We start from the raw sequence: 25649 nt of genomic DNA, 5'->3' as shown, positions 1-25649 counted from the left end.
GAAGGGGTGCCGGGTACCTGGAGGCCAGAGAGCGCAGCGTGGAGGTAGTGGAAGGCCAAGACGCTGTGGTTGACTGCCAGGAGGCCGAAGAGCCAGGAGGCACTGACAAGGAGAAGCAGCAGAAAGCAGCTACGAAGGCTCCTGCTGCGGGATATGGGAGGACACAGGGGACACGTAAGCGTCAAGCAGGGCTCGTGTGCGGAGCACACAGGGGACATGGAAGGACAGGAAATCACACAGGAACACAGCAGTCTCAGGAAGACACTATGGGAGACTACGGGAGGTCACTGAAAGAATCAGGAGGATACTCAGGGAGCCACGAGGGAACATGGGGAAAACATGTGGGAGGTGGGGGCGCTGTGAGAGGAATGTGGGAGACAGCAGGGACACAGGGAGTAGGGGGCAAAGTGAACCACCCAGGCCACAGGAGACTTTGGGGACAGCAGGGCAGCAGCACATGCGGGGGCGCCAGAGAGGGACCACTGGCCAGGGCAGGTAGGACTCGATCCCCATACCCAGCATCTGGAGCCCAGCCTGCCCGGGAGAGGACTGCCGTTCTAAGAACCTCCCCGCTTTCCCCAGCCAGCCAACTCACAGCACGGAGGTCTTCTTGGCCTCCCTCTGCCCAGTGGCGCAGGATGTGCGGGCAGCGAGGAGAAGCATGGTCCCATTCATCTGGACCCGCGGCCAGACATGTGGAGCAGGGGTGGGGCAGAGAGAGACAGAGACAGTGAGAGAGAGACAGGGACAGAGAGAGACCAGGCTGCACAGAGAGAGGCCGAACCAGGGAGAGACACGCAAGTGCATGGGTGCACACGCACACAACAGGGAGAACAGAAACAGAGAGGACCTTAGAGGAAGTCCGAGAGAGGGAACCAGAGTGGGACTGAACAACGGAGACAGGGATTCACAGACAGAGAGAGGCAGCCATCTTTCTGACCCGACACCTCCCATCTCTGTGCCAGTGGAGTAGAGAACAGGAATTGAGGTCACGCCCCGGAAAGCCGTGGACCGCCTCCGCCTGGTACCCTGGCACTGACACCACCGCACCTGCTGCAGGGCCACTCCCCAACACCTGCTGTGGAGCACACAGGTGCCCTGTGTGAACACACTCACCACAATGACAAGGATGACAGGACCTGCGAAGCTCCAGATAAGGGGTTCATGGATGGAGATCCAGCAGAAGTCAGGGTTCCCATAGCCCTCGGGATCCAGGCCAACAGCAAGGCCTGTAGGGGAGGAGAGGAATGATCAAAGGGGTATGTTCTAGAGCAGCTGACCCTCTCATACATGGGGAGAAGCTGGTGTGGGGCACAGGCGAGCAAGCTCCTCCGTGCATGCAGCAGGTGAGGATTAAGATCAAAGTAATGATTATGATTAGGGGCAGAGGCAAGGGTCAGGCCATGTGACAGAAGTTGGGGATCACAGGCCTAGATAGGTTAGGAAGCAGAGCCCTTACCCAGCAGCACGGCAGGGACACCCCAACCCAGGGCGTGGTAGAAGCGCATGGCGCCACGGTCCACATTGCGTGGTTCAACCTGCATGCGGTAGAGGTGGAGCCCCTGCACGAGGAGCCACGCGAAGGTGCTGAGGAAGAAGTAGTGCAGGAGGATGGCGACCGCGGTGCACACCAGCTGAAGGCAGGGTTGGGGGGCGTCAGCACTGCTCCCGCCTCCCCCCACCTCTGACCCCTAAACCACAGCACCTTATCCCAGGATCCTGCCCCAAACCCAGGCCCCAACCTGAGCATCCCTGGCCCTTAACCCTGAACTTTGGCTCCAGGACTTCCTGGGCCAGGTTGAGGTCATCAAGACACAGGTCCCCTGGCCCTGACCCTGCACCTGGTTGTGGGTCCTGTGGATTCCCAGCAGGAAGAGAAGCTCTGCCACGCCCAGGGCAGCCGCCACATTGGCATGGATTCCACGCATGTTGGACTTGAGGCTGCGCAGGCTCAGTAGGACAGCTGCGGTCAGAAGCAGTGCAGCCACAGACACAGCCATGACCACATGTGTGAACACAGCCAGCAGCTCCAGGTCACCTTCCAGCCGCTGTGGGGATAGGGTTGGTGGATAACATCCCACCCCTGCCCTTTGGCCTGCCTCCATCCTCAGGACTCTGAACATAGTCTCACCTCACGGGGGGATGCATCCATAAGGACCCCAAAGGTGCCTGTCCGGCTGCAGCGACACCGAGCATGAGACCCATTCCTGTGCACCAGCTCACAGTCCCGTGCCGTCCACATGCCGTGCTGGTCTGCCCTGCAGCCAGAGGCGGGTTAGATCTACCATCCCCTCAGGGCAGTACCCCGCAGACAGGTGGGAGGTTTGTGACACATAGTGTGGGGGGAGGGTGTTGGGGGTGTGTGAAGGTGGGGAGCAGCAGTCCTAATGGGCCTGGGTGCACAGGGACATTGGTGAGGGCCCCAAGGACAGGCTGGGCACTCCAGGGGCCAACAGGGGACCAAGGGTTTCCGGAGTAGAGGTCCTCACGGGCCAGGTGGGTCCCACTGCACGCAGATCGCCTTGCTCCGATTCGCTGTCTGCAGCAGGCGGAACTCCAGGCTGATGGGGGACTCCAGAACACCGCTTAGGAAGTTGCGTCGGTGGAACACAGCCACACTGACCACCGGGGAGTTCATTACAGGGTTCTGAGGGAGCCTGAGGAGACACCCAACCTGGGCTCAGACACCGCTGACCTCCCCAAGCTCTGACTACCTACCTCACGGTCTTCATGCCATTGGCATGGATGACCGAGAGTCCGGGATGCCCAGAGTGGAAACAATTTCTGGGCTGCTTCAAGACCCTGAGTTCAATGGCCTAGCTGGGCTGTCACAGTTCTGCAGGAAAAGCAGATTCTCTGCAGCCGAGAGATTGCAGACCCACTGCCCACACCGGGGTGTGTGGCCCGAGCAGCCGCAGACTGCCTCAAACTGTCTTCCCTGCCACCCCCATCTGACCTCCATCGGTCAGTCCGTCTTTGCCTGTTAGCCAGTTTGCCTGTCTGTACCTGGCTCCTGTGCCTCTCCTTTATGCGCCAGCCCCCACCTGTGGCTGCAACCCAGGTGGCTCTGTGTCTGTCTGTGGCTCTGTGTCTGTCTGCAACCCTGCACAACCCCACAGAATGTGATTCACATGAAAGCCAGCGTGGACAAGGCTCCCTGGAACTGTGTACAGGAGGTATCTCAGGATGACGGGGAACCTGTTCATTTGCCCACCAAAAAAGGGGTGCTTGGCTGGGTAGAAGCTTGCAGGAAGCTCAGGGGAGGGGCCTGGAAGTAACTCCTCCCTCCCCCACCGAGGTACCTGGCACCTCTGCGCTCAGCCTGGAACTGGGCAGGAAGCAGCCCCCCCAAGGTGCGGTAAACAAGGAGGATGACAATGGAGATCCCAGGCTCAGGCTCGGGCTCCAGGGGTGCTGGAGGAGGGGCCACACTTGAGGTGGTGATGTTTTCCACTTTGCCGCTGCCTGTGGGCAGAACTGCCAGGAGAGGGAGAGGAACCACCATCAGCAACCCCCAAGCTCCCACAAACCCAGCTCTGAACCAACCCAATGCCGCATCAAGCATGGGAATCTCTTCCCTGAAGATCCAGAACTGGGAGACAGGGGAGCAGAAGCCCATGTCCCCTTCGTCCCCAGGGCTGGATCCTCAACATCAAAGCCCAGGAGAGATCATCTCGGGAGAGGGAGAGAATGTGGTGAGGTGAGAGCAGTGCGGAGGGCTGGCACGGCAGGGTCTCACACAGGGGTCTGACATGGAGCAGGTCTGGCAAGGGGAGAACTGGCAGGAGGGCAACATACTATGTAGCAAAATAGGCAGGGGAGGAAATAGGACCTGGGTGGGGGGTTAGCCAAGGGCTTTCACCTGCAGGTGGAGACGGCCGCGGGGACTGGGAAGGCAGCAGCACATGTGTGTGAGGGTCCCAGGCGTCCTGGCCCCGGAAAAGGTTGCTATGGTAACGAGGGTAGCGACGGGTCCCCCGGGTGGGACTGGGGTGCTCCATGCGGTCAATGCTGAGCACTGCCCAGGAGGAAGGCGGGTGAGACCCAACAAGGATCTCCTCCCCATGCTGAAGGCCCCATACCCTCCTAGCCTTATCCTGTCCCCACGTCCTGTCCCCACGTCCCACAACCCATCAGTTCATTGCTGCCAGCACAGAGCCTGTCCCTTCAAAGCTCTGAGGGAGGTGGCACAGCCTCCTGCCACTAATGCTGACACCAATATCCCCAGCCCCTCAGACCCCCAGGTCCTTGCCCCTTCACAGCCCCCTGCCCACCCCACCCCCCACAGGCCACCCGCTACATACTGATGTTAGGCGTCACCAGCCCCACGGGATTCAGGTATGTGAGCTCCATATTCCTCGCAAGTGTGGCGGCATACTCCTCCAGATGCTGCACCAGCCCTGCGCTACCTGGGGAGCCCCCAGGGGCCCGCTGCCCCAGTGCTGCCCAAAGGTCTCCGGTCTCCGGAGCAAGCAGTGCAGAACCAGCCCACAGCAGGTTCTGGAAGGAGGGAGATGAAAGTGGGCTCAGCCAGGTGAGGACATGTGGGGGACAGGGCAGGTCCAAGGGATCTGGCTGAGCACTCAGACTGGCCCCAGCAGACAACGGGGTGGGTTTGGAGAGGACAAGGGAAGAGGGAGAGCCCAGGACCTTCAATTCCCCAGGGTCAGGAGGGGCCTGAGCAGGGGTCCCAGGGATGTGGGCACAGGGTGCAGCCTCACCTCATTAAAGTGGGCGTCCTGTGTGGCTGTCAGCCCAAAGCCCTGCTGGTGGCTCTCAAAGGCCAGCAGGTGGGCCAGCAGTCGGGCAGTGACTCGGACATCTTGGCTAAAGTAGTGCTCAGTGTGGCCAGTCACCTCCCGCAGCCTCTGAGCCAGCTTCTTGGCCTCCACAGTATCCAGTGCTGTCTTATTGAGCTCCAGGCCATCCAGCTGCCAGGATAAAGATGGGGATGTTGCTCTCTGGTCCCTTAGGCCTTTCTCAAAAGCTTCACAGGAAGAAGGGTTTGGCCAGATTAAAGGGCAACCAGGAGAAGCCCAGGAGGTCAAAGGCTGGGGCAGGATGTCTAGAGCCCAGCACAGGCCTGGGGAGGCCAAGGTCTTGAGTGCAGGGCCAGGTCTGGGCAGTCTCACCAGCAGGTTGAGTTCTCGAAAGGCAGGGGAGGTACAGTTGAAGAGGTCAGGCTCTAGCCAACCCCGGTCCTCATCACACAGCCGCACAGCAGCACCTGAGGGCAGATGACCCTCAGGGTCAGGCCTGGGGCCTGGCCACCTTCACTGAGGAGGTGAACACAGCACCCTCTCCCACCCTGGGGGAGCTCTAAGACAGAGGTCAGAGTAGTAGGCATCTGTGGCTGGACCTAGGCACAGAGCAGCCCCAGCCCCCAGCCCTAAGCCCAGCCCAGGCAGGTCCCAGCTGCCTATCAGTTAATACTTGAAGATGTGGGCCCTGAACCACTGATTAAATAAAGCAGAGCACAAGGGCGCCCTCTCTCTCTCTCTCTCTCCCTCCCTCCCTCCCTCTCTCCCTCTCCCTCTCCCATTCTCTCTTGCACACACACACACACACACACACACACACAGGCCAGCACAGGTTTACAGACATGTGACCCAGGGCAAGCACACACACACCAGCACTCACATTGGCACATACATAGACATGTGATCAGGATAGACACACACACTCTTTCGTGGACACACACACAGACATGCTGACACAGAACAGGTTTTTCAGTCATTGTGTGACTAAAGTGAGGGTGGGGGTCAAAGTTCTCACACGACTTTTAACTGCCCCAGTGGTGGACTCTGCTGCGATCTCTCCCTTGTCTGTGGGACTGGGATGGGGGGTTGCATCAGAATTGACCTGGGCCTTAAGACAGTTTATAGCCACCAGCAAGAGGGGACCCTCACTTGAACACAGAGCCCCCACCCCTGAAAAACAAACTCACAGACACGTGCGCAGGCACAGAAAGACACACACATGAGCATGCATACACAGATGATCTCTGTCCAGCCACCGCGGGGACCTCAGGCAGCAAGGAGGGGCCCTCAGGCAGCGGGGAGGAGTCTATAGGGTCCTCAATCAGAGGGGAGGGATCTTTCATGACCTTAGACAGTAGGAAAAGGCCTGAAGACCTTGAGAACTGAGGAGCAGCCTGCAAGGATCTCAGGAAGTGGGAGGGGTCTGCAGGGTCCTCAGGCATCAGAAAAGGGCCCCCAGCATCCTCAGAGAAAGGGAAGGGGCCTCCAGGGACTTCAAGCAGCTGAGAGTAGCTTTTAGAGACCTCAGGTAGCAGGGATGGGTCTGCAGGGATTTCAGGCAGCAAGAGGGGTCTGCGAAAGCTCTGGCAGTGGGGGGGGGGGCAGCACACCTGAGCAAACACGTACCCCTTACCTGCACCCCGCAATCCTGCCCAGAAGCCAAGAGAAACAGATGGAGGCTCAATGAGGGGGTGAGGAAGGACCCAGAGTCCCTAGGAGGTACACATGGACCCCCTACCCCACTCCCACTTCTTTGCAGGAGTAGAGCCGCCCAACTCAGGAAAAGAAGTATCTCCAGTCAGATGACAGGCCTCCTCCCCTCCTCAGTGTTGCTCCTGCCCCCCACCCAGGTACTCACCCAGAGCCCCCCGAGGACAGGGCACTGAGGCCAACATGCCAAACTTGGTCTGGGGCCACCACACACCAGATCTCAGGGACTTGGGACACGCATCATAGAGCACTGGAGAGAGAGGAGGCACTGAACAGATGGCCAGGGGCCAGGGGGAAATGACAGCCACACCCACTGCCCCTCTGCCACCCACATCAGACCCACCACCCACCACTCCCCTGCTGACCTTATAGGAGCTGGCTTATCAGATTCTGTGACAAGTCATCAAAGTACGTGGGGCAAATGTGGGAGCCCTAGGGGGTCAGTGGTCTCCTTCAGGAAAAACCTCCCAGAGCCCCTATCTAAGGAGCCAAGCCCACCAGGAGACTCGGCAGCAGTGTGCCAGAGCCAGCCCTTTATATGTGGAAATGCAAGGAGCCTGCTCACCTCTGCAACCACTGGCTGTCACCTCTGCAAAAGGACTGTCACAGCTATTGCACTGGCGGCCAAGGGCTCCTGGGCGACAGGGGCACTGCCCACTGTGGGGTGCACATGAACGCGAGGTAGAGCCCACAGGGTAGCAGTCACACGGGAGGCATGAGTCGCTGCCCTGTGGTCGGTAGTGGAACTCCTATTTGAGAATGGATCAGGGACCTGAGGTCAGAGACTAGGGCTTAAGGTAGGGGTCTCAAGTCAGGGCTTGGGGAATGAGTGGAATCAAGGGCAAAGGGTCAAGAAAGCAGTACTCACAGGCCAGAAGGAAGGCTGGACTTCAAATGAAACGTAAGGGAGGGATCAGATGTCAAGAACAAGAGGTGGCAGTTAGGTGACAGGACAGGGTAAGAGGTTAGGGCCTGAGTCAGGTGGCAGAGATCAGCAAGCTGGATAAGAATCACAAATCATGGCTAGAGAAAAGTTAAAAGGTCAGGGGTCAGGGGCCAGGCATACCTTGCAGTGACACTGCCCGTTTGTCTTATTACAGTTGGGGTCAAAGCCCTTGTGAACATCACAGTTGCAGGGGCCACAGGTCGGGCTTCCCCACCAGCCCCGTGGACACTGCTGGTCCATCCTGGAGGGAGACAGCCAGGTGAGATGCCTCCATGTCCCAGTGACCCTCCCCGCCCCCACCAGGTCTTTCCATCATCTCAGTCTCCAGCCCCTCACCTGTGCTCACAGTGGTGCCCAAAATAGCCACCCACACAATCGCAGGTATAGCCATGGGGGGCTCCTGGAAGGTGGCGGCATGACCCCTGGTTCTGACAGGGATTCAAGAGGCAGGCGTCCACACACCCTGGGCCATAGTAACCTGCAGGTTGGGTCGGCAAGCTCAGGACACCAGCCACGGAGCACGGGAGGAAGCAGGCACCCCACTCTTCCAGTGCCTGTCTCCTCCAGGCTCTCCAGATCCCCTAGTCTTCACCATGAGCCCCTGGTTCCTATCCAGATCACTCTGCCCTATCCCCAAGTCACACCTGGCCAGCAGGTGCAAGAAAAGGTCTGCCAGAGGTCTCGGCAGTCAGCGTGGGGTGGACAGGGTCCAGATGCACAGGCATTGGGCACAACACAGCCAGGTTCCACGTTCACTCGGTGGCTAGGTGGAAGCAGGGTTGGAGATCCCGAAGGTGTGGAGCCGAGCCATACCCCCTGTGGACACAGCCAGCAAGGTGTAAGACCCATGTCAAAGCACCTCGGACCCTACAGAGCCAGGCACCTGATCTGATGATCCCTCACATGCAAGCTCCCTCAGACCCCCTAAAAACCCAGACTGACCCCAATATCCCCAATTCAGCACCCCATGGAACCCCTAATCATGCTGTCCCTGACACAGATCTCTAGTGCTCCTTGATAATCTAAGCTAGACCCTCAGCTCCAAGGGCATGGAAAGGCTTGACCTGTCTCTGATGGTTCTGGGTCACATCCCCTCCCCATGCCAACCCCTACGTGAATGCAGCATTCAGGTCCCAAGGCGCTCCTAACCTCTGACCACTCACCCTAATAGCCCATATCACGTTCCCATGCTGACCCCCACCTGGATACAGCCAACCAGACCCTGAGGAACCTCCTCTTCACTGCTGGGGGGCAGGCCTCCCACATGGAGTCGCTTTACCTTCAGGCCCTGCAGTTCACTCCCCACTGCCATGGTGTCCTGGGGGAGGGGGACAGTCAGAACTGGGGGTGTGGGGGTGCCTGATGGACCCTTGTCCTACCCCAGAGTCAGTCTTGACCTTGTCCTAGCCCTGCCCGACAATCCTCTAGCCCTCTGGATCAGGAGAACAGTCTGGGAATGAGCTACCCCCAAGTATGGAGGACCTGCTAGAGCATGGCGGGTGGGTAATAGCAAGATTTCGGCCAAGAACTGGGTCCAGACAGGCCTCTCTCTCCTGGACCCAGAAGAGATCCTGAGATTTCATGGCTTTGAGCTAGGGAAGTCAGGGCAGGGATCAGAAGGGATTTCCTTTTTTTTTTTTTTTTTTTTTCAGAAGGGATTTCCAAGAGTTAGGGAATATACTGGCTGCAGAGGTACCCCAAGACCAGGCCAGGAATCTGGATAACCTCTCTGACATGAGCAGGCCTGGCAACAGAGCAGCCTGGCTGGCATGGTGGGCTCAGAGCAAGGGTACGAGGAGGGGACTGCAAGGAGAGTGGTGTGCATTGGAGGGAATTGAGAGGAAGTGGACTGGTGGGGGGGGGGGTCAAGTGAGGTGGGTCTGGTTGGAAGACTAAGAATGGACTACCACAGAGTCAGAGATCAGACCTGGAAGAGGCTAAAGTCCAACGAGACCATGAGGACATGGTGGCCCCGCCGGCCACCTGGCTCCTCCTGCAATTCCAGCCGCAGATCGTGCCACCGGCCATCGCTGACAGTCACCTGGTCCAGGAGGAGGTGGGCAGCACGGCCCGAGCCCCTGGTCACCATCACGGACAGCAACCCCCGATCCAGCTGCAGACAGAGAAGAATAGCCCTGGAGTCAGGGCCTCAAGTTGGACTGGGGCTGGGAGTGTTAAGAGGGGAGGTCAGGGGGTTCAGACATCAGAATTACAGGGCCAAGGTATATTGGGCACACAGGGGCTTGTGCCCTGGGATGTCATGTTGCTGAGAGTGAAGTTAGGGGGCAGAGGTCAGGATCAGGGACTGTGGATCGGTGCAGCTAGCACAAAACAGATATGCTGGGGCTCTGCACTTGCAGAGGATATGATGGTAGGAAAGAAGGCGAAGGGACAGGATCCAAAGCAGGGTCAAATATGGTCAGGACACCTGGTAGGAGTACGCTGCATGACAGGCTCAAACCCAAAGGAGTGTTGCTGGTGGCATCTTAAGTTGAGAGTTGAGGGTTGAGGGAGGGGCCAGGAGGACAGACACACCTGACAGAGGAGCGTGCTGTGTGGCCCAGCCTGCACTTGCATCAGGACCCCCTGCGTCGCCCGTGTCCGAAATGCCAGCCCCAGGTACCACGGCACAGACACAGCCATGTCATTTCCAAAGTCCCAGGTCAGTGTGCCATTGCCACGGAAATGATGGGGATGGGCCATGGCTGAGGGGACAAAAGGAGCAGGATCACAGGCCCCACCTCAGCAACAGACCTTACCCTGCAGGCCCCTCTTGCCCCGTGCTGCCCACTCACTGAGCCTACAGTCTTTGCCACCGAAGCCCACAGGGCAGTCGCAGCTGAAGCCGCCCCAGCGTTCTGAGCAGAAGCCGCTGTTCTTACAGGGGCCCGAGTCACAAAAGTGCAGCTTGGCCTGGCAGCCTGGGAGAGGAAGGCACACGGAGGATATGAGAACATGAGGGGCAGGGGGCATGAGGGCTAGACAGGACACGGGCCCAAGGGGGCCACAAGTGGCCACAATTTTGGCCCCCTGTTCTCTCAGGGTGGAGCTGGAAGGAGGCAGGCCCTAAAGGCTAGGCTATGGCACAAATGCTTGCCCACAAAGGAAATGAGGATGAGGTCAGATGTGCAATCGCTCCATGTAGCCCTCCACCCCCCTCTCTAATACGAGGATGTAGCCTACCTGCCATGGTGCCGTTGTTTGCGACAAAGGCTGCCATGTCCACTCGGCGGCCATCAATGTACAGGTCCCGCATGCAGCCAATGAACTCCTTGTGTGACACGGGGAAGTTCTCGGGGAGATTGGGGACACCCCCCAGGAGCAGAGGGCCCGTCAGGTCCAGGGACCTGGGGATCAGGGGTCCACATCATTGTTGGGACGGGGGCCAGGGTAGGGTTGCTCCTGAGAGTCACAGGAAGTATGTGTCTGCAAGGGTAGGACTTAGAGTGTAAAGGTGATTTAGTGGGGAGGGTAAGGCCAGGCTAGGGAAGAAGCCGGGGCCTAACTTCAGTTGTAGGGTGCAAAGCAGGGCTCATGATGGACAGATGGTCTGGGGAAAGATGGAGAGGTTGAGGACTAGGATGAAAGAGTGAGGCACTTGGGTGGTCGGTGAAGAGTCTTGGGGACCACGTGGGGATGTGGGGCATTAAGAAGAAGCAGGGAGAGTGGAGACTGGGGACTGGGTGCCTGAGGATCATGTGTGGGAGTAGGGAGTCTGGAGTAGAATACAGGGATGAAGTTAGAGTGAGGTGAGTTTTCAGCATCCTAATGGGGAGAGGGAAATTGTGATCTGGGGAAGGATGGGGAGTTTGGCAGGCTGGAGTGGGAAGTGGGATATGTGAAGGGTTAGGGTGGGCTTTGGCAAGCAGAGGCCATGGGGATCAGGGGCTGGGGTCTCACTTCTTGGAGCTTGTTTGCATGCCAGCAGCTGCACATGAGTAGTTGCCGATCTCAGCACCAAACTGCAGAGCCACAGCCACATCGCAGTCATCCACGCTCAGCACAGCCACTTTGTCCTTGGAGGGGCCCTGAGCACCCCCCAGGGCATCTGTCCGGGGCTAGAGACCCAGGCACACCACTCAACAGGACCCCCAGGGTGACCCCTGAGGGGCAGAACCTGGCAGCCCAGCTCCCCTCAAACTCCCATGCCAAGAGTGGTGCCCACCTTGTTGTAGTATCTCAGATGCACTGTATGCCACTGTCCGTCACTCAGGCCCCCTGGAACTGTAGGGCTGACCACTGTGTTGGACTCACCTGTGGGGAGGACACATGTGGAAGGTTGTCTGGAGCTGCCTACTTGCCTCTCCCTCCCCACCCCCAGTCATATAAATACAGCTATTCCCAAGATGTAGATCAGATCGGTCCCATCTACTGGTTACCACACTGGCTGGACCACAGTGCCTTTGGACAGATAGGAGAAGCACACACTTCTTGGAGAGCCATTCTGACCCAGGGAACGGCTAGGAGGGTCAGACCCTCACTGATGTCTGTTTGGCATGGAGGTAAGTGTTTAGGGGGTGCAGTGAGGCAAGCCTGAGGGGACTTGAGGCTTATACCCCCCAGCCATCTCACCCACACACGTACATCGGCCCCCACGCACATCCACAGGAGCACCCACCCGTGGAATATGTAAGCCGCACTTGCCCGGCCACGAGCTCCAGGGCCAGGAAGTCGTGCTTCTCGTTCAGCCGCCCGTTGTAAAAGAGTAGCCCACTTGGCTGCACTGTTGCGAACCTGAGTGGGATGGACAGGGAGTGTCTTGAGCCGGACACCGCACATTCACCATCCCGGAGACAAAGAGTTGCGCGGGGAGCCCGCCCAGGCTAGGATGGGGCAAGCAGTGACGAGAAAGGGTGCGGTGACGTCAGGGACAGCGCAGTGACGTCAGGGGCGGGGCATCCAGGGAGCGGCGGTGTCCTATGGGACCTCAGGGTGGGGCAGCTGGGAATCTGAGTCAGGGTCTGCAGGGAGTAGGGACGGCGTGGAGGCGCGCAGGGATACGGGGCGGGCACCTACGAGAGGGACAGCGTGAGGTGGAAGCGCTGCCGCAGGCCACGGAACATGACGAACGAACTGGGAGGGAAGGAGCGCGCCGCCACCTCGCAGCGCGGGCCCTCGAAGGCGCCACCCGCCGGGCACTGGCAGCGGAAGCCGCCGTCAGGCCCGTCGGCACAGGTGCCCCCGTTGCGGCAGATGCCCGGGACGCAGCGTCCGGCTTCCGTGTCCAGCTCGCAGTCTTCTCCTGCGGGCCAAACCCGGGTCCGCGGTCACCGCCCCGCCCGCCGGGTCTCCAGGGGGCCCCGCGCCTCCGAGGGCTCCCAGCGCTCTGAAAGGGCGAGCTCCCCGAGGGCACCCCTCGCGTCAGCCTGGCCCCCGCGCGCTCCCAGCAGCTCCGACCGCGCCCCGGGCCCGCCCCCTCCGCGGCCACGCCCCCTTAGCCGCCTCAGTCCCGCCCAGACCTCGCCTTTCCCCAGGGCCTCCCGCCTCGCCGCGGGTGGGCTCGACCCGGTGGGCTCCAGGCTGACGCCGCCCCCTCGCTCCCGCCCCCACGCTCTGCCCACCTGTGAAGCGTGGGCGGCACACGCAGGTGTAGCCACCCTCGCGCCGCGCGCAGGCGCCGCCATTCCGGCAGGGGTTGGAGTAGCAGAGGTCCAGCTCGGTCTCGCAGAAGTCTCCGGTGAAGCCAGGAGGGCAGCGGCAGCGCAGGCCTGCGATGGGCTGGATGGGTCGGAAGAGTGTGGAGGCCGAGGCCAGGAAGGGCGCGGACGAGTCGAAGCGCAGCACGGACACGCACTTCATGTAGTTCTCACAGGGCTCGCGCAGGCACACGTTGTCGTCGAAGGGCAGCACGTCCAGGAGCGAGCGGGCGGCAAGGGCCGCGCGGCGCACGTATAATTGCTCTTGCAGCTCCTCGGAGCTGAACCAGGGACCCGCAGCGCCCGCCCCCGCCCCACGCGGCGCCAGCGCCGAGAAGCTCACATTGAGCACGGTGCCCCCCACGTCCGTGTCGTTCTGGATATTGAAGATGAAGACGTCCTCGGCGGGTGTGGCCAGCACCGCCGCCACGCCTTCCAGAAAGTGGCCCAGCAGCGGTGACAGGAAGCGCTCCTGCCACATGTTTTCGAGGCGCACCGTCAGGCTGTTGGCCAGCAGCTCCTCCGTGATGATGACCACACGCAGCACACACTGCGCAGTCACGCTGTGCAGCCCATCTGTGGGTGAGGGTAGGGGCAGAGGTCAGTCTGGGGTCAGAGGCTGCCCGTCCCAGGACTCAGAGGGCTGGGGTTCAATGAATGCTCAGACTCCCTGTACCTCCCAGTACCTCTGAGTCAACAGGCTGCCAGGACATAGGAGGTCTGGGGCTTGTGACCACCAGCTCCCCCAGCATCAAAGTAAAAAGTTGCTGCTTCCTCTCCCCTCCCTCCAACACCAGCAGAGATCTGAGCCAGCTCATGGGTCAGTCAGTCATTTATCCAGCACACAAGATGGTCCCTAAGTGGGCAGCAACCCACCTCCCCCCAGATTATCGTGGTCAGCAGGACACCCTCACAACTTAGGAAGGAGCCAGGGTCACTGACCACCCACCCTTCCCCCCAGCATTGCATAACCAGCAAAACATCCCCTCAAAGAAACAAATAACATTCTAGATCAAGGATCACCCATCCCCTATCTCTGGTCAGCAAACTGCTTTCCCATGGCACTAAAAGGGCTGGCCCTGTGACCACTCAACCTCATCCCACAGAACCCTGGCTCAGCGTGCTCCCTCTCTCCAGAAAGGTCTTGGACCCTGGCCACCCACCCCCTCCTCAGCATTCTTGGGTCAGAAAGCAGCCCATCACCCCAGACCTGTGTCCATGATCTCAGTGGCCACATCTCAAAATGAGGATGAAATGTTTATATACCTTGTCCCCAGACCCTAGTACACATTGAATGTCAATAAGGATTGGTTGTTGAGTGAACTGAGGAATAAATGAAGGTTGTGCCTTCTTTGGCAGTGCCAGGAGTCCATGCTCCAGAACTCTGGAATGAAAACCAGATGAAGCCTATCTCCCAACCTCTGGAGAAGTAGGCAGGATTGCAAGAGCCTCTCCCACCTGCACCCTCCTATGAGGGAATGTTTGTGAAAGTCTGGGGCTGTAGAGGCAGGAAAGAGGCAGGTAGGCCTCTGGACATTTCTTGGAAGGGCAGGGCCTCAATCAGCCCCTTAGATAGTAGCCAGGCAAATGTGAGCCCACTCTTTGTCTGAAGCTGCCAGAGTAAGCTGCTGTTCTTAACCGCTAAACCATTGACCAACCTCCCCTGTACAGAGTGAAGGTCAGACTGGAACCAAAGTAACGCTTCATCTGAACAGGGGTGTGGTGTGGACTGAATGGTCCATGCTGGCTTTTCCTGTAACCTCCAGAGCATTAACCCAGGACCTGCAGCCTTTTGTGGGTAGGGGCACTATCTCTAGTGTAATAGACAGTTCATACCATCTTTATGGGGTCTGATAGATATCCTAGAATCTTTGGGGTTCTGTGGAGTCTACCCAAGACCCTAAGCAGAGACTATGTAAACCTACTAACCTGTGAAGTCTTCGGTGGATCCTGTGGGGTGCAGGAACCCAGCACTTAAAGGATTCTTGGGAAGGCTTGGAAATCCTTCTTTGGTTTGAGGTACCCTGTGGAGCCCCTGAGGCCCTGACAGGTTGAGGTTACTGGGTCACTTGCCTGCCCCCCCTCCACTGCCCTTACCTGTGACAGTCACCAACATGGAAGCCACCAGTGGACGGTTGTTATCTAGCTTGCGGCTCAGTCGAAGCTCCCCACTGGTCTGGTTGACCACCAGCAGCTGCAGTTCATTTCCCCGTTCAAAAGAGTAGAAAAGGTGGTCGGAGACATCAGGGTCGTAAGCTGGGATGCGTCCAATAACGCCTGAGGGAAAGGTGTCTGAGCGGTTGGATACATAGTTGTTGAAGAGGATCTGGAAGTTGTTGAGCACAGGGCTGTTGTCATTCTGGTCAACCAGGCGGACATGCACAGTGGCCCGACTGACCAGAGGCGCCGACGTGGCCTGCACTACAATCACATATTCCTGACGAGCCTCATAGTCCAGGTCAATGAGTGCAGTCAACTCTCCAGAGAAGATGTCCATTTGGAACAGCTCAGGGATGTTCCCCTCCACAATCTGGTACATTATATGGGCATTGGGGCCTTCATCAGGGTCTACTGCAGTAATCTGAGCCACCACTGAGCCCACAATGCTGTTCTCCTTCACTCGCACCTCAAACTCCTCAGCTGGGAAGACAGGTGCATTGTCATTTACATCCTGCACCGTCACCTGGATGCTGACTGGAGTCCGCAGTGGGGGCACACCTCGGTCCACTGCATAGGCAGTAAGTTCATATACTGGCACTGCCTCCCGATCCAGCCGCCTCACTGTGCGAACAATACCAGAGGTGGGCTCAATGGTAAAATCTCCATCGCCATCTTCCCCATTCTGGAAAGTGTACTGGACCCGGCCATTGGCATGAGCATCCCGGTCAGTGGCTGAGATCTGTAGAACACTGGTGAAAGGTGGGGCATCCTCAGATACCAATCCCGTGTAGTGGGAAGCCACAAACTGTGGAGCATTATCGTTCACATCATTGACCATCACCTCCACATAAGTAGTGTCTGCCTTCTGTGGGATGCCATTGTCCCGAGCAGTAATAGCCAGTGTGTAGGTCACTTGGTCCTCATAGTCCAGTGGAGCCTGTAGTGTAATGGCCCCTGAGTCTGCATCAATTCGGAACTGGGGCAGGTTGTCCTCTAGGAGATAGGTGATACGAGCGTTCTCACCCACATCATCATCAGAGGCACTGATGACCACCACAGTGCTACCCACCGGTCGATCTTCATTCACACTCACCGAGTAGTGGGCACTTTGAAAGACAGGCCGGTGAGTGTTGGCATCTGTGATGTTGATGTGCACATAGCAATGATCATGAAGGGCACGGTCAGAAGCAGTTAGCACCAGCTTGAAGTAGCGTTCCTGCTTGTAGTCCAGTGGCAGAGCCAATGTCACCAGACCTACGCCTCCCTGGGTGCTGATAGCAAAGCGATTCCTGGTGTTGCCACCTGTGATCTGGTAGCTGATGGCACTGTTGGCATCACGATCTACAGCGGTCACACTGACCACAGTGGTGCCCACAGCGGCATCCTCATTCAGCCGCAGGTGGTACTCCTTCATCGTAAACTCAGGCCGATTGTCATTAACATCTAGCACAGTCACTGTGACACTGGCTGAGGCTGAAAGTGGGGGTGTGCCGTGGTCTCGGGCCTCCACGCCAAAGAAATAATGCTCCACAGACTCACGGTCCAGGGGGCCACTCACAGAGACCCAGCCAGTGGCACTGTTTATCACGAAGGGCATATCAGGTGCCATGCCAGTTAGGGAGTACTCCAATCTGGCATTCTCCCCATGGTCTGCATCCACTGCCTGAATGTGGATGACTGAATGGCCCAGGGGTGCGTTTTCCAGTACAGAGACTTGGAAGGGTGTGCTGACAAAGATAGGAGTATGGTCATTGATGTCCACCACCTGGATGCTGGCTAGGCCTGTGTTGTTGGACAGTGGCGGCCGGCCTGCATCCTGTGCCCGGATGCGCAAGGCATACTCTCGCTCTGCCTCAAAGTCCAGAGGTGCCACCACCTGAATCTCGCCCGTGAGGCTGTCAATTGCAAAATGGCCACGACTGTTACCGCTGATTATGTTGTAGTGCACCAGTCCGTTGGCATCCTTGTCCCGGTCTGTGGCTGTGACGCGTAGTACCACCGTATGGGGGCGCACATCCTCGCGCACCTGCGCCACATAGCGCTTCTCGCTGAATTGGGGCGCGTTGTCGTTCTCATCCAGCACGGTTATGTGCACACGCACTGTTGCAGAGCGCGGCCCGGGCTCTTGGCCCTGGTCGCTGGCCTCCACCACCAGCTCGTAGCTTTCCATGTGTTCGCGGTCCACACGACCGCTGGTGCTTATGAGGCCAGACCGCGGATCAATCTCGAAGGCGGCAGAGGCAGCGGCGCGCGCAGCTGGCGGCCCCACGAAGCGGTAACGCAGATTGGCATTGGGGGGCGCGTCGCCGTCTGTGGCACGCAATTGAAGAATGGGGTAGCCCTCCTCCACGTTCTCGCGAAGCGTCTCCCGGTATTGCGCCTGCTCAAACACCGGCGCGTGGTCGTTGCGGTCAGTCACTGTAACGGCCACCATGGTGGTGGCCGAGAGGCGCGGCGAGCCGTGGTCCTGCGCGGTCACGCGCAGGTAGTGCCGCTCCATGCTCTCGCGGTCCAGAGCAGCCTCTGTGCGGATGAGGCCGCTCAGTGGGTCAATGCTGAACAGTTCCAGCGAACGGCTGTTCATGAGAGCAGCCAGCGAGTAAACTAGGCGCCCGGCCTCTCCTGCGTCCGGGTCCTGCGCCACTACGCGGAGTACCGTGGTGCCCGCTGCCTCGTTCTCAGGCACTAGCGCCTGATAGTTGTACTGCGGAAACTGCGGGTGGCGATTCGCGGCGCGACGGGGGCGGACTCTGTTGGCTGTGGGTATTCTCCAGACTCTTGGATGAGCCAGGACCCCCGGGGGGCGCGGCCCAGGGCTCTGCGGGAGGAAGCGGCGGCGGAAGAGAGCACGCGAGCGCATGCGCTCGGGCGTCGGCTCGGGAGCTGTCCGAGACTCGCGAGGTGCTGAACCAGGCGCGGGAGCTGTCCTCTCTGTGAGCGGTGCTGAATCCAGCCCAGGGCCAGATCCCGCAGCCCTGGGGGAACACTCCGGCTGGGGGGCTGTCCTCTCTGCTCTAGGTGTCGCAGTTCTCTCACCCTGACCCCTGCGCCTTGGAGCCCACAATTCCCCGCAGCAGCGCATGGTTCCCACTTTTTTGGGGGTGCCTCTCCCAGCATTCCTCTGGGAGGACACCGGCTTGTAACCACGAGGCCAAACCAGAAGGTCCGAAGGGAAGGGCGGGCTGTTCTCCAGGCTCGGGACCTCTGGGGACAGAGCCTCTGGAGACAGACTGTCTCTTCGCAAGGGTCCTGCCTGCTCGCAAGAGGAGACCTCTGTGCGCCAGCATAACAGAGACCCTGTGCCCTGTCCTGTTTCTCGCCCGCGGCTGTCTAATGCCTGGACCCCATATTTCGCCCCCAGCCCCGCATCCGGCTGCTTAGGGGGCCCTCGACCACTCTGGGCGCTTTTCCTTCCCCCTCGGAGCCCCACGAAGACAGGCTCCCTCATTCCCAGACCAGGCTCTCCATCCTCCTGGACCCCGGGCGTCTCGGGACAAAGAGCTAAGGTTCCACCACCGATCCGCGCCCCTGGCCCCGTAGCGGCAGCTACCCCTGGGTCCCAGCCTTGGCCCCCGTCGACCCCCAGCTCCTCCCGGCTGAGAGGGAACAAAGAGACGAGGAGAAGGAGCAGGAGTAGTGGGGTCGTCGGCCCCCTGAGACTCCACCACAGCGGCCGCCTCGCCATCACCCCCCGCCTCCCCATACGGCCTCCACCACCCCTCGCCCCGGTCCGGGCCTTGGGCCCGCCCCGCCACTCGGGCCCCCTCCCGGGCCCCTGCCGCCGCCCCGGCCCCCCGCCTCTCGGCCTGTCGCTCCGCGCCGCCTCCGCCCTCTGGGCACCATCTACTCCGCGGCCAGAACCCCTTTGGCGTGCAGCCCCGGCTTTTGCCGCCCCCACCACAGCATCCCCGACGCTGCTGCCGCCTCCCGTCGCTCCAACATGGCTCCCGGACTCAGTGATGGTTCGTTCCACCTCCGCCCCGAAGCCCCAAATCCGGTGGTACAGCCCGTCGCGCATGCTAACTCCGACTAATGAGGCTGTTGTCGCCATCTTTGTTCAGGGCAAAGCATAACTGCTGCCCACGGTGCTGAACAGGGCTAGGAGGTTCGCCGCCCCTGGATCCACCCTCCTTGCTTTGAGCCACCGCCCTCATCCGCCTTCCTCCTTCTAGGCGCGGTCCCAGCTGCATCTCCCATCCTTTCTTCCGCTAGTAGGTCTCTTGTCCCCATTTCTGAACCCTATCCCGGATTTTGATCTGAAAATTTGGTGTCCATGATGTGCAGAGAGCGTTCTCCTGACCATGTGGAATCCTGGGGGTGGAAGGGACGTTGACTGGATGCGGACCTGGGACGCCGGACTCAAAGTTAATAGCTTGAACTGTTCAATCCGTGAGTTTTAACTCATGAAACATGAGTTTGCTGCGTCTCTGCAGTGCAGGGACTGGAGGTGACCCACCCAAGGCGTGAGTAAAGACCAAACTCTTCCCTGCCTTGCTGGATCCCAGCAGGCTCCCGCCCTGGAGACCCCTTCACTGGACGCTACACCTTCCTCCAGGCCGCGGGGCCTCTAGCGCTCTGGGATACCACGTGACCCCGACGTTGCCACAGGGGTGCAGCTACCGCCTCCTCGGATCCCCGCCCCTCGCCCGCCACTACCGCGTCCCTTAACCCCTTGAAGGGACTAACGGAAGCTCAACCCTTCTCCCACGATTCAATACAGTTCTCCCAGCGCTGAGCAATTCTGGGCGTAAATCGGTCCCAGCTGACCAATGAACAGTCCCGGCGGAACGAACGTCACAGAAGACGACACAGGGTTGGGGGAGAACTATTGGCACAATAGGAGGCTCCGCCCCCGACGGCGGACTCATTGTCTGAGGGGAGGGTTATGTGGCTTCCAGGATGGCCGGGAGAGAGACTCCCGCAGGCTCTGTGGTCCCGCCTGTAAAGGCAGCAGCGGCAATGACCAGCAGCGTCATGTGTAAAGGGCGCGGGCGTCTCAGGACCGAGGAGGGGTTGAGGGTTGGATCCCAGAACTCTGCAAGGGGCGCGGCTCCTGCTAGGAACTAACGGAAAACTCCCGGCTAAGGCCTCCGGTCCACGCCGACCGTACCTATGACATCATCATCAACCAATCAGAAGGCACAGTCTTTGGCCCCCTTGACTTCTTTGCTTCCGGGAGGTGGGATTCCCGTGGGCTCCACCTCCCGAACGACCTACCTACCTACAGAGAACTGGCTGGTGGGCTCCAGAATCTGAGGACCCCGTAAGGCTGGAGCTTTGCGCCGGGTGTGTAGCCTGGGTTCCACTGGGCGTTGAGGGGGGAGCATCTGCTGCGCCGCTGAAGGCGGAGCTCGGTTGGATGGGGGCCCAGTCGTTGTAGGCGATTGAGGAGCGAGGCCGGGGACGAGATTTTGGCTGCTCGTTCGCCCTCTGGATCCACAATCTAGCGAGTGCAGGGCACAAAACTCTACACCAACAAAGGAGGGAGGCCGACAGGCGGAACGCTAGCGGGAAGAGTGCTAGGGTCCTGGAGGAGGTGATTCAGCCAACTTAGCGATCTGGGACAGCTTCCCGCTTGAGAAAATGCCTGGGCAGAACCGAGAGGAAGTCTGCAGCTGCGAGGGAAGGAGGAGCCATCCTAAGTCTTGGAGGCTAAGTGAGCAAATATGCAGAGGCATAAAGGAACCATGGCCGAGGGGAGTCAACCTCTGCTGTCTTCACTAGGGCTAGCAGTGGCTTCAGCGGATGCTCCGGTGGAGAGCAAGACCTAGGCTTCTTAACACCCCTGACTCGCCGTGTGACTGCGGCGCCCGTACGTGTCGCTCCCTGCTGTTCCTGCCTCACTGCTGTCCTTGGCTGCTGTGCAGTGGAGGCCGCCGGCTCCCCGCCTCTCTGCCCCACCCCCAGTGGCAGCTTCTAATAAGCCCTGGAAAGACAGAAACCAGGTACTGGTGATGGTTTCTCTCTTCAACTCCAGGCTGGCCGCTACCTTCTAGGAACATAAGCAAGATCCCTACGGTTCATCCTTTGTCTTTTCTTTTCAATTCTAAGCTAGGTTCTACCCAGGGCTCAGAAACCTGGGTTTGGGATCCCTGGGTGTCTCAGCGGTTTCGCGCCTGCCTTTGGCCCAGGGTGCAGTCCTGGAGTCCCGGGATCGAGTCCCGCGTCGGGCTCCTGGCATGGAACCTGCTTCTCCCTCTGCCTGTCTCTCTCTCTCTCTCTCTCTCTCTCTATCATAAAATAAAAATAAATCTTAAAAAAAAAAGAAAGAAAAAGAAAGAAAGAAAGAAAGAAAGAAAGAAAGAAAGAAAGAAAGAAAGAAAGAAAGAAAGAAAGAAAGAAAGAAAGAAAGAAAGAAGAAAGAAAGAAACCTGGGTTTGAGGCTTCTGTGGGGTAAATGGAGAGCAGTCCAGGAGACCAGAGGGCAAAGGCTTGGCAGAAACTGCTCTCTAGGGGCACCTGACCTGGGTGGCTCAGTTGTTGAGGGTATGCCTTTGGCTCAAGTTGTGATGCTGGGGTCTTGGGATGGAGTCATGCATCAGGCTTCCTACAGGGAGCCTGCTTCTCCCTCTGCCTATGTCTCTGCCTCTTTGTGTTTTTCATGAATAAATAAAATTTAAAAAAAAGAAAGAAAGAAAAAAAGAAACTGCTCTCTAGGACATCTTGGTCTCTCACTTCCTACCTATTCTGTCTATACTGTGTTTTGCTCCTTCTTCCTGCTTGTCAGGTACTTTGCTGGAAGAGCAAGCCAGAAGACCTGGCCATCCCATCCAGCTGATTATCCAACAGTTCTTCGATCTCATTGAGATTTCCAATCCATCATTCCTCACCTCTTCATTCCTTGTTTACCATTAGCCTTATAGAATCCAGTGTTATAACAACTCATCTGCCCTGCTTTTCTTAGACAAACATGGGCTAAAACCTAACCCCACTTAAAATAGATTATTTGTGTGTTCCTCACCTCTTGGAGCAGCAGAACATTACTAGAGAAAAACATTTTACATTCATAACCACAAGTCTCAATATTCTATCAGAGGGCATAGCCAGTACCATTAAGGCAGGAAAAATAATGAAAAAGTATGAGGATTGGAAAGGGAAAAATAAAATTTATGCACAGGCAATAGGATTTTGTGTATGTAAAAAATTTAAAAGAAACTCTAGATATTAGAGTAAGTTTAGCAAACTCCTTGAACATAAGGTCAATATGTAAAAATCAGTTGTGGGGGATCCCTGGGTCTGCCTTTGGTGCCTGCCTTTGGCGCCTGCCTTTGGCGCCTGCCTTTGGCCCAGGGCGCGATCCTGGAGACCTGGGATTGAATCCCACATCGGGCTCCCGGTGCATGGAGCCTGCTTCTCCCTCTGCCTATGTCTCTGCCTCTCTCTCTCTCTCTCTCTCTCTCTCTGTGACTATCATAAATAAATAATTTAAAAAAATAAAAAATAAATAAAAATCAGTTGTGGGGTGCCTAGATGGCTCAGTTGGTGGAGTGTGCAACTCTTGGCCTTGGGGTTGTAAGTTTGAGTCCCATGTTGGATGTAGAGATTACTTAAAAATAAAATCTTTAAAATAAATAAAAATAAAAATCAGTTGTAATTTCTATATATCGGCAACAGAAAATAAACATTTTAAAAATATGCCACCTACAAGAATGTCAAGTAACAAAATGCCAGAAATAAAGCTAGTGAAAGATATGCAATAACTCTTACACACAGAGACACACAAACATTATTGAAAGCAATAAAGACAGAAATGGAGTGAAAAGCTATATTCAAAGATTGGAAGATTTAATATTGTAAAGATGCCATTTCTTCTAAAATTGACATTGACATATGGAGTTAATGTCACTCCAATAATATCCCAGTAAGTTGTGTGTGTGTGTGTGTGTGTGTGTGTGTGTGTGTGTAAACTGATAAGCTAGGTTCTAAAATGAGGGCCAGGTTATACCCAAGATAGTCTTGAAAACCAAAGTAGGAGGACAACTTTCTATACTGGGTATAACCAAGCTATAGAAACCAAGGCTATGGTGCCAGAGCAGGAATAGACTGCTGAAAAACATAATCCAGAGATGGGCCTCAAGATGTGTGGAGACTTGAATTTTGATGAGGGTGGCTCTTAAGAGTCAACATCAGGAAAAGATGGGCTTTTCAAAAAACGGTGAGGGCTCAGTTGGATACCCATACAGAAGAAGTTATTTTTTTCTTTAAATATTTCATTTATTTTTTCACGAGGCATGCAGAGAGAGAGAGAGGCAGAGACACAGGCAGAGGGAGAAGCAGGCTCCATGCAGGGAGGCCGATGTGGGACTCGATCCCGGAACCCCGGGATCACGCCCTGAGCCAAAGACAGATGCTCAACTGTTGAGTCACCCAGGCATCCCCTTATGGGGGGGGGTGTGCCTGGGTGGCTCAGCAGTTGAGCATCTGCCTTTGGCCCAGGGCGTGATCCCGGGGTTCCGGGATCGAGTCCTGCATCGGGCTTCTTGTGAGGAGCCTGCTTCTCCCTCTGCCTGTGTCTCTGCCTCTCTGTCTCTCATGAATGAATAAATAAAATATTTTTTAAAAAGTTAAATGAGGGCAGCCCCGGTGGCGCAGCGATTTAGCGCTGCCTGCAGCCCACGGTGTGATCCTGGAGACCCGGGATCGAGTCCCACATCTGGGTCCTTGCATGGAGCCTGCTTCTCCCTCTGCCTGTGTCTCTGCCTCTCTCTCTCTCTGTGTCTCTCATGAATAAATAAATAAAATATTTATTTAAAAAAGTTAAATGAGAACCCTACTTCATACTAGCCACATAATCTATTCCAGATAGATTTGATGTCTGAATAATGAAAGGAAAGAGAACATAGCTTTTAGAAGACAACATCAAAGATTTTCATACTTTAAGCAAAGATTTATTAACAGGATACAAAATGCACCAACCACAAAAATCCTGGAAAAAAAAAAAAAAAGGATTACATTACCCGTAAGAATGTCTTTTCATCAAAAGACAACATTAAGGGGCAGCCTGGGTGGCTTAGTGGTTTAGCACTGCCTTTGGCCTAAGGTGTGATCCTGGAGACCCCGGATTGAGTTCCATGTTAGGTTCCCTGCATGGAGCCTGCTTTTCCCTCTGCCTGTGTCTGTGCCTCTGTGTGTGTGTGTCTCTAAATAAATACAATCTTAAAAAAAAAAAAAAAGACAACATTAAGAAAGGAAGAAGATATTGCAAGACAGACAACCCAAGGACTCATATGCCACATACATACCACAAGTCAACAAATGATAGACAACCCAGATGAATAGGCAAGAGATTTGACAGGTGCTTCACAAACAACCCAAATAGCCAATAAACTAGTGAAAAGGTATTCAACCTCTTTAGCCATCAGAGAAATGCAAATTAAAAAATAAATACTGGGATCCCTGGGTGGCGCAGCAGTTTAGCGCCTGCCTTTGGCCCAGGGCGCGATCCTGGAGACCCGGGATCGAATCCCACATCGGGCTCTCAGTGCATGGAGCCTGCTTCTCCCTCTGACTATGTCTCTGCCTCTCTCTCTGTGTGTGACTATCATAAATAAATAAATAAAATCTTAATAAATACATACATACATACATACATACTATGGCGAACCAGAATGACTAAAAACAAACCAACCAGTCTGACAATACCAAGTTTTGGGAGAGGAGCTGGAACTCACATGACTGGAGGAGTGTACACTGGTACAGCTACTTAGCAAAACTATATGGAGCACTGGCTTGTGACCCTGCTGTTCCACTCATGAGAATACCCCCACCCCCATAATGCACATGTGCAACAAGAAGACCTGAGTAACAATGTCCCTGATGGCACTAATCTCAACAGACAAGAACTGGAAATTGAGAGGTCATCAGCACTGAATAAATGAGAGTATATCCCATACAACTTTGGGGGTGAACAAACTGCAACTACATACTAGGACATAGAAACTTAATGGCAAATGAAGCAGCCAAACACAAGAGTTTGAACCTATGGTTCCATTTATGCCAAGTTCAAGAACAGGCAAAACTTATCTGAAATTTCCTCTAGGGAGCATGAATGGGTCAGTGATGAATTGGGGACACACACAAGTGGGCTTTGGGGACTGGTGCTATTCTATTTCTTGACTTTGGTAGTGGTTATGTCAGCATTCTGATTCATAAGTCACTCTGCTGTGTTCTCTGTATACTGTACATTTCATGGTTATGTTATTCTTCCATAAAAACAAGAGAAAAAATATTGTTTTCACCTACTTTTGGGAGTCTGTATCAGGCATGTGATCTTCATTCAAGGCCTTACCCTGGAGTTGCCTGATGCATGGGTAGCCTGTGGTCCGTTGTGCATGTCCCACAAGCAAGGTGCCAGCACCTTTATATACTCCTTCTACCCCAGAGGTCAGTCTAAACCCCCATTCCTCATTGTCCCTCAAAATCTTTGAGTTTTTTTTC

The 25649-nt window shown here is 56.6% G+C and overlaps 1 protein-coding gene across 5 annotated transcripts in view; it reads right to left on the bottom strand.

Annotated features, from left to right (window-relative positions):
* CELSR3 (cadherin EGF LAG seven-pass G-type receptor 3) overlaps nt 1-18919 on the bottom strand; it is a 36524-nt gene extending 17605 nt beyond the window's left edge. Inside the window, exons 1-29 of one of the 5 annotated variants that reach the window (XM_038566524.1) lie at nt 15150-18919; nt 12978-13628; nt 12433-12658; nt 12035-12150; nt 11582-11670; nt 11317-11474; nt 10600-10763; nt 10212-10337; nt 9952-10121; nt 9344-9529; nt 8618-8734; nt 8061-8232; nt 7753-7894; nt 7537-7657; nt 7036-7219; nt 6619-6720; nt 6394-6408; nt 5133-5227; nt 4722-4931; nt 4305-4500; nt 3863-4018; nt 3303-3477; nt 2490-2657; nt 2132-2258; nt 1842-2048; nt 1460-1634; nt 1117-1229; nt 596-675; nt 18-144 (exon numbers count right to left, since the gene is read on the bottom strand). In XM_038566524.1, coding sequence (XP_038422452.1) covers nt 18-144; nt 596-675; nt 1117-1229; nt 1460-1634; nt 1842-2048; nt 2132-2258; nt 2490-2657; nt 3303-3477; nt 3863-4018; nt 4305-4500; nt 4722-4931; nt 5133-5227; nt 6394-6408; nt 6619-6720; nt 7036-7219; nt 7537-7657; nt 7753-7894; nt 8061-8232; nt 8618-8734; nt 9344-9529; nt 9952-10121; nt 10212-10337; nt 10600-10763; nt 11317-11474; nt 11582-11670; nt 12035-12150; nt 12433-12658; nt 12978-13628; nt 15150-18915 — 8334 coding nt within the window. In that variant the 5' untranslated portion in view covers nt 18916-18919. The remainder of the gene's footprint in view (nt 1-17; nt 145-595; nt 676-1116; nt 1230-1459; nt 1635-1841; nt 2049-2131; nt 2259-2489; nt 2658-3302; nt 3478-3862; nt 4019-4304; nt 4501-4721; nt 4932-5132; nt 5228-6393; nt 6409-6618; nt 6721-7035; nt 7220-7536; nt 7658-7752; nt 7895-8060; nt 8233-8617; nt 8735-9343; nt 9530-9951; nt 10122-10211; nt 10338-10599; nt 10764-11316; nt 11475-11581; nt 11671-12034; nt 12151-12432; nt 12659-12977; nt 13629-15149) is intronic. The other 4 variants (XM_038566525.1, XM_038566526.1, XM_038566527.1 and 1 more) reach the window with 4 other exon arrangements.
* Nucleotides 18920-25649: the final 6730 nt, after the last annotated feature.

Source organism: Canis lupus, chromosome 20 (assembly GCF_011100685.1).
Source record: "Canis lupus familiaris isolate Mischka breed German Shepherd chromosome 20, alternate assembly UU_Cfam_GSD_1.0, whole genome shotgun sequence".
In the NCBI taxonomy this organism is placed as follows: domain Eukaryota; kingdom Metazoa; phylum Chordata; class Mammalia; order Carnivora; family Canidae; genus Canis; species Canis lupus.
This window is presented reverse-complemented; position numbering and strand designations above follow the sequence as displayed.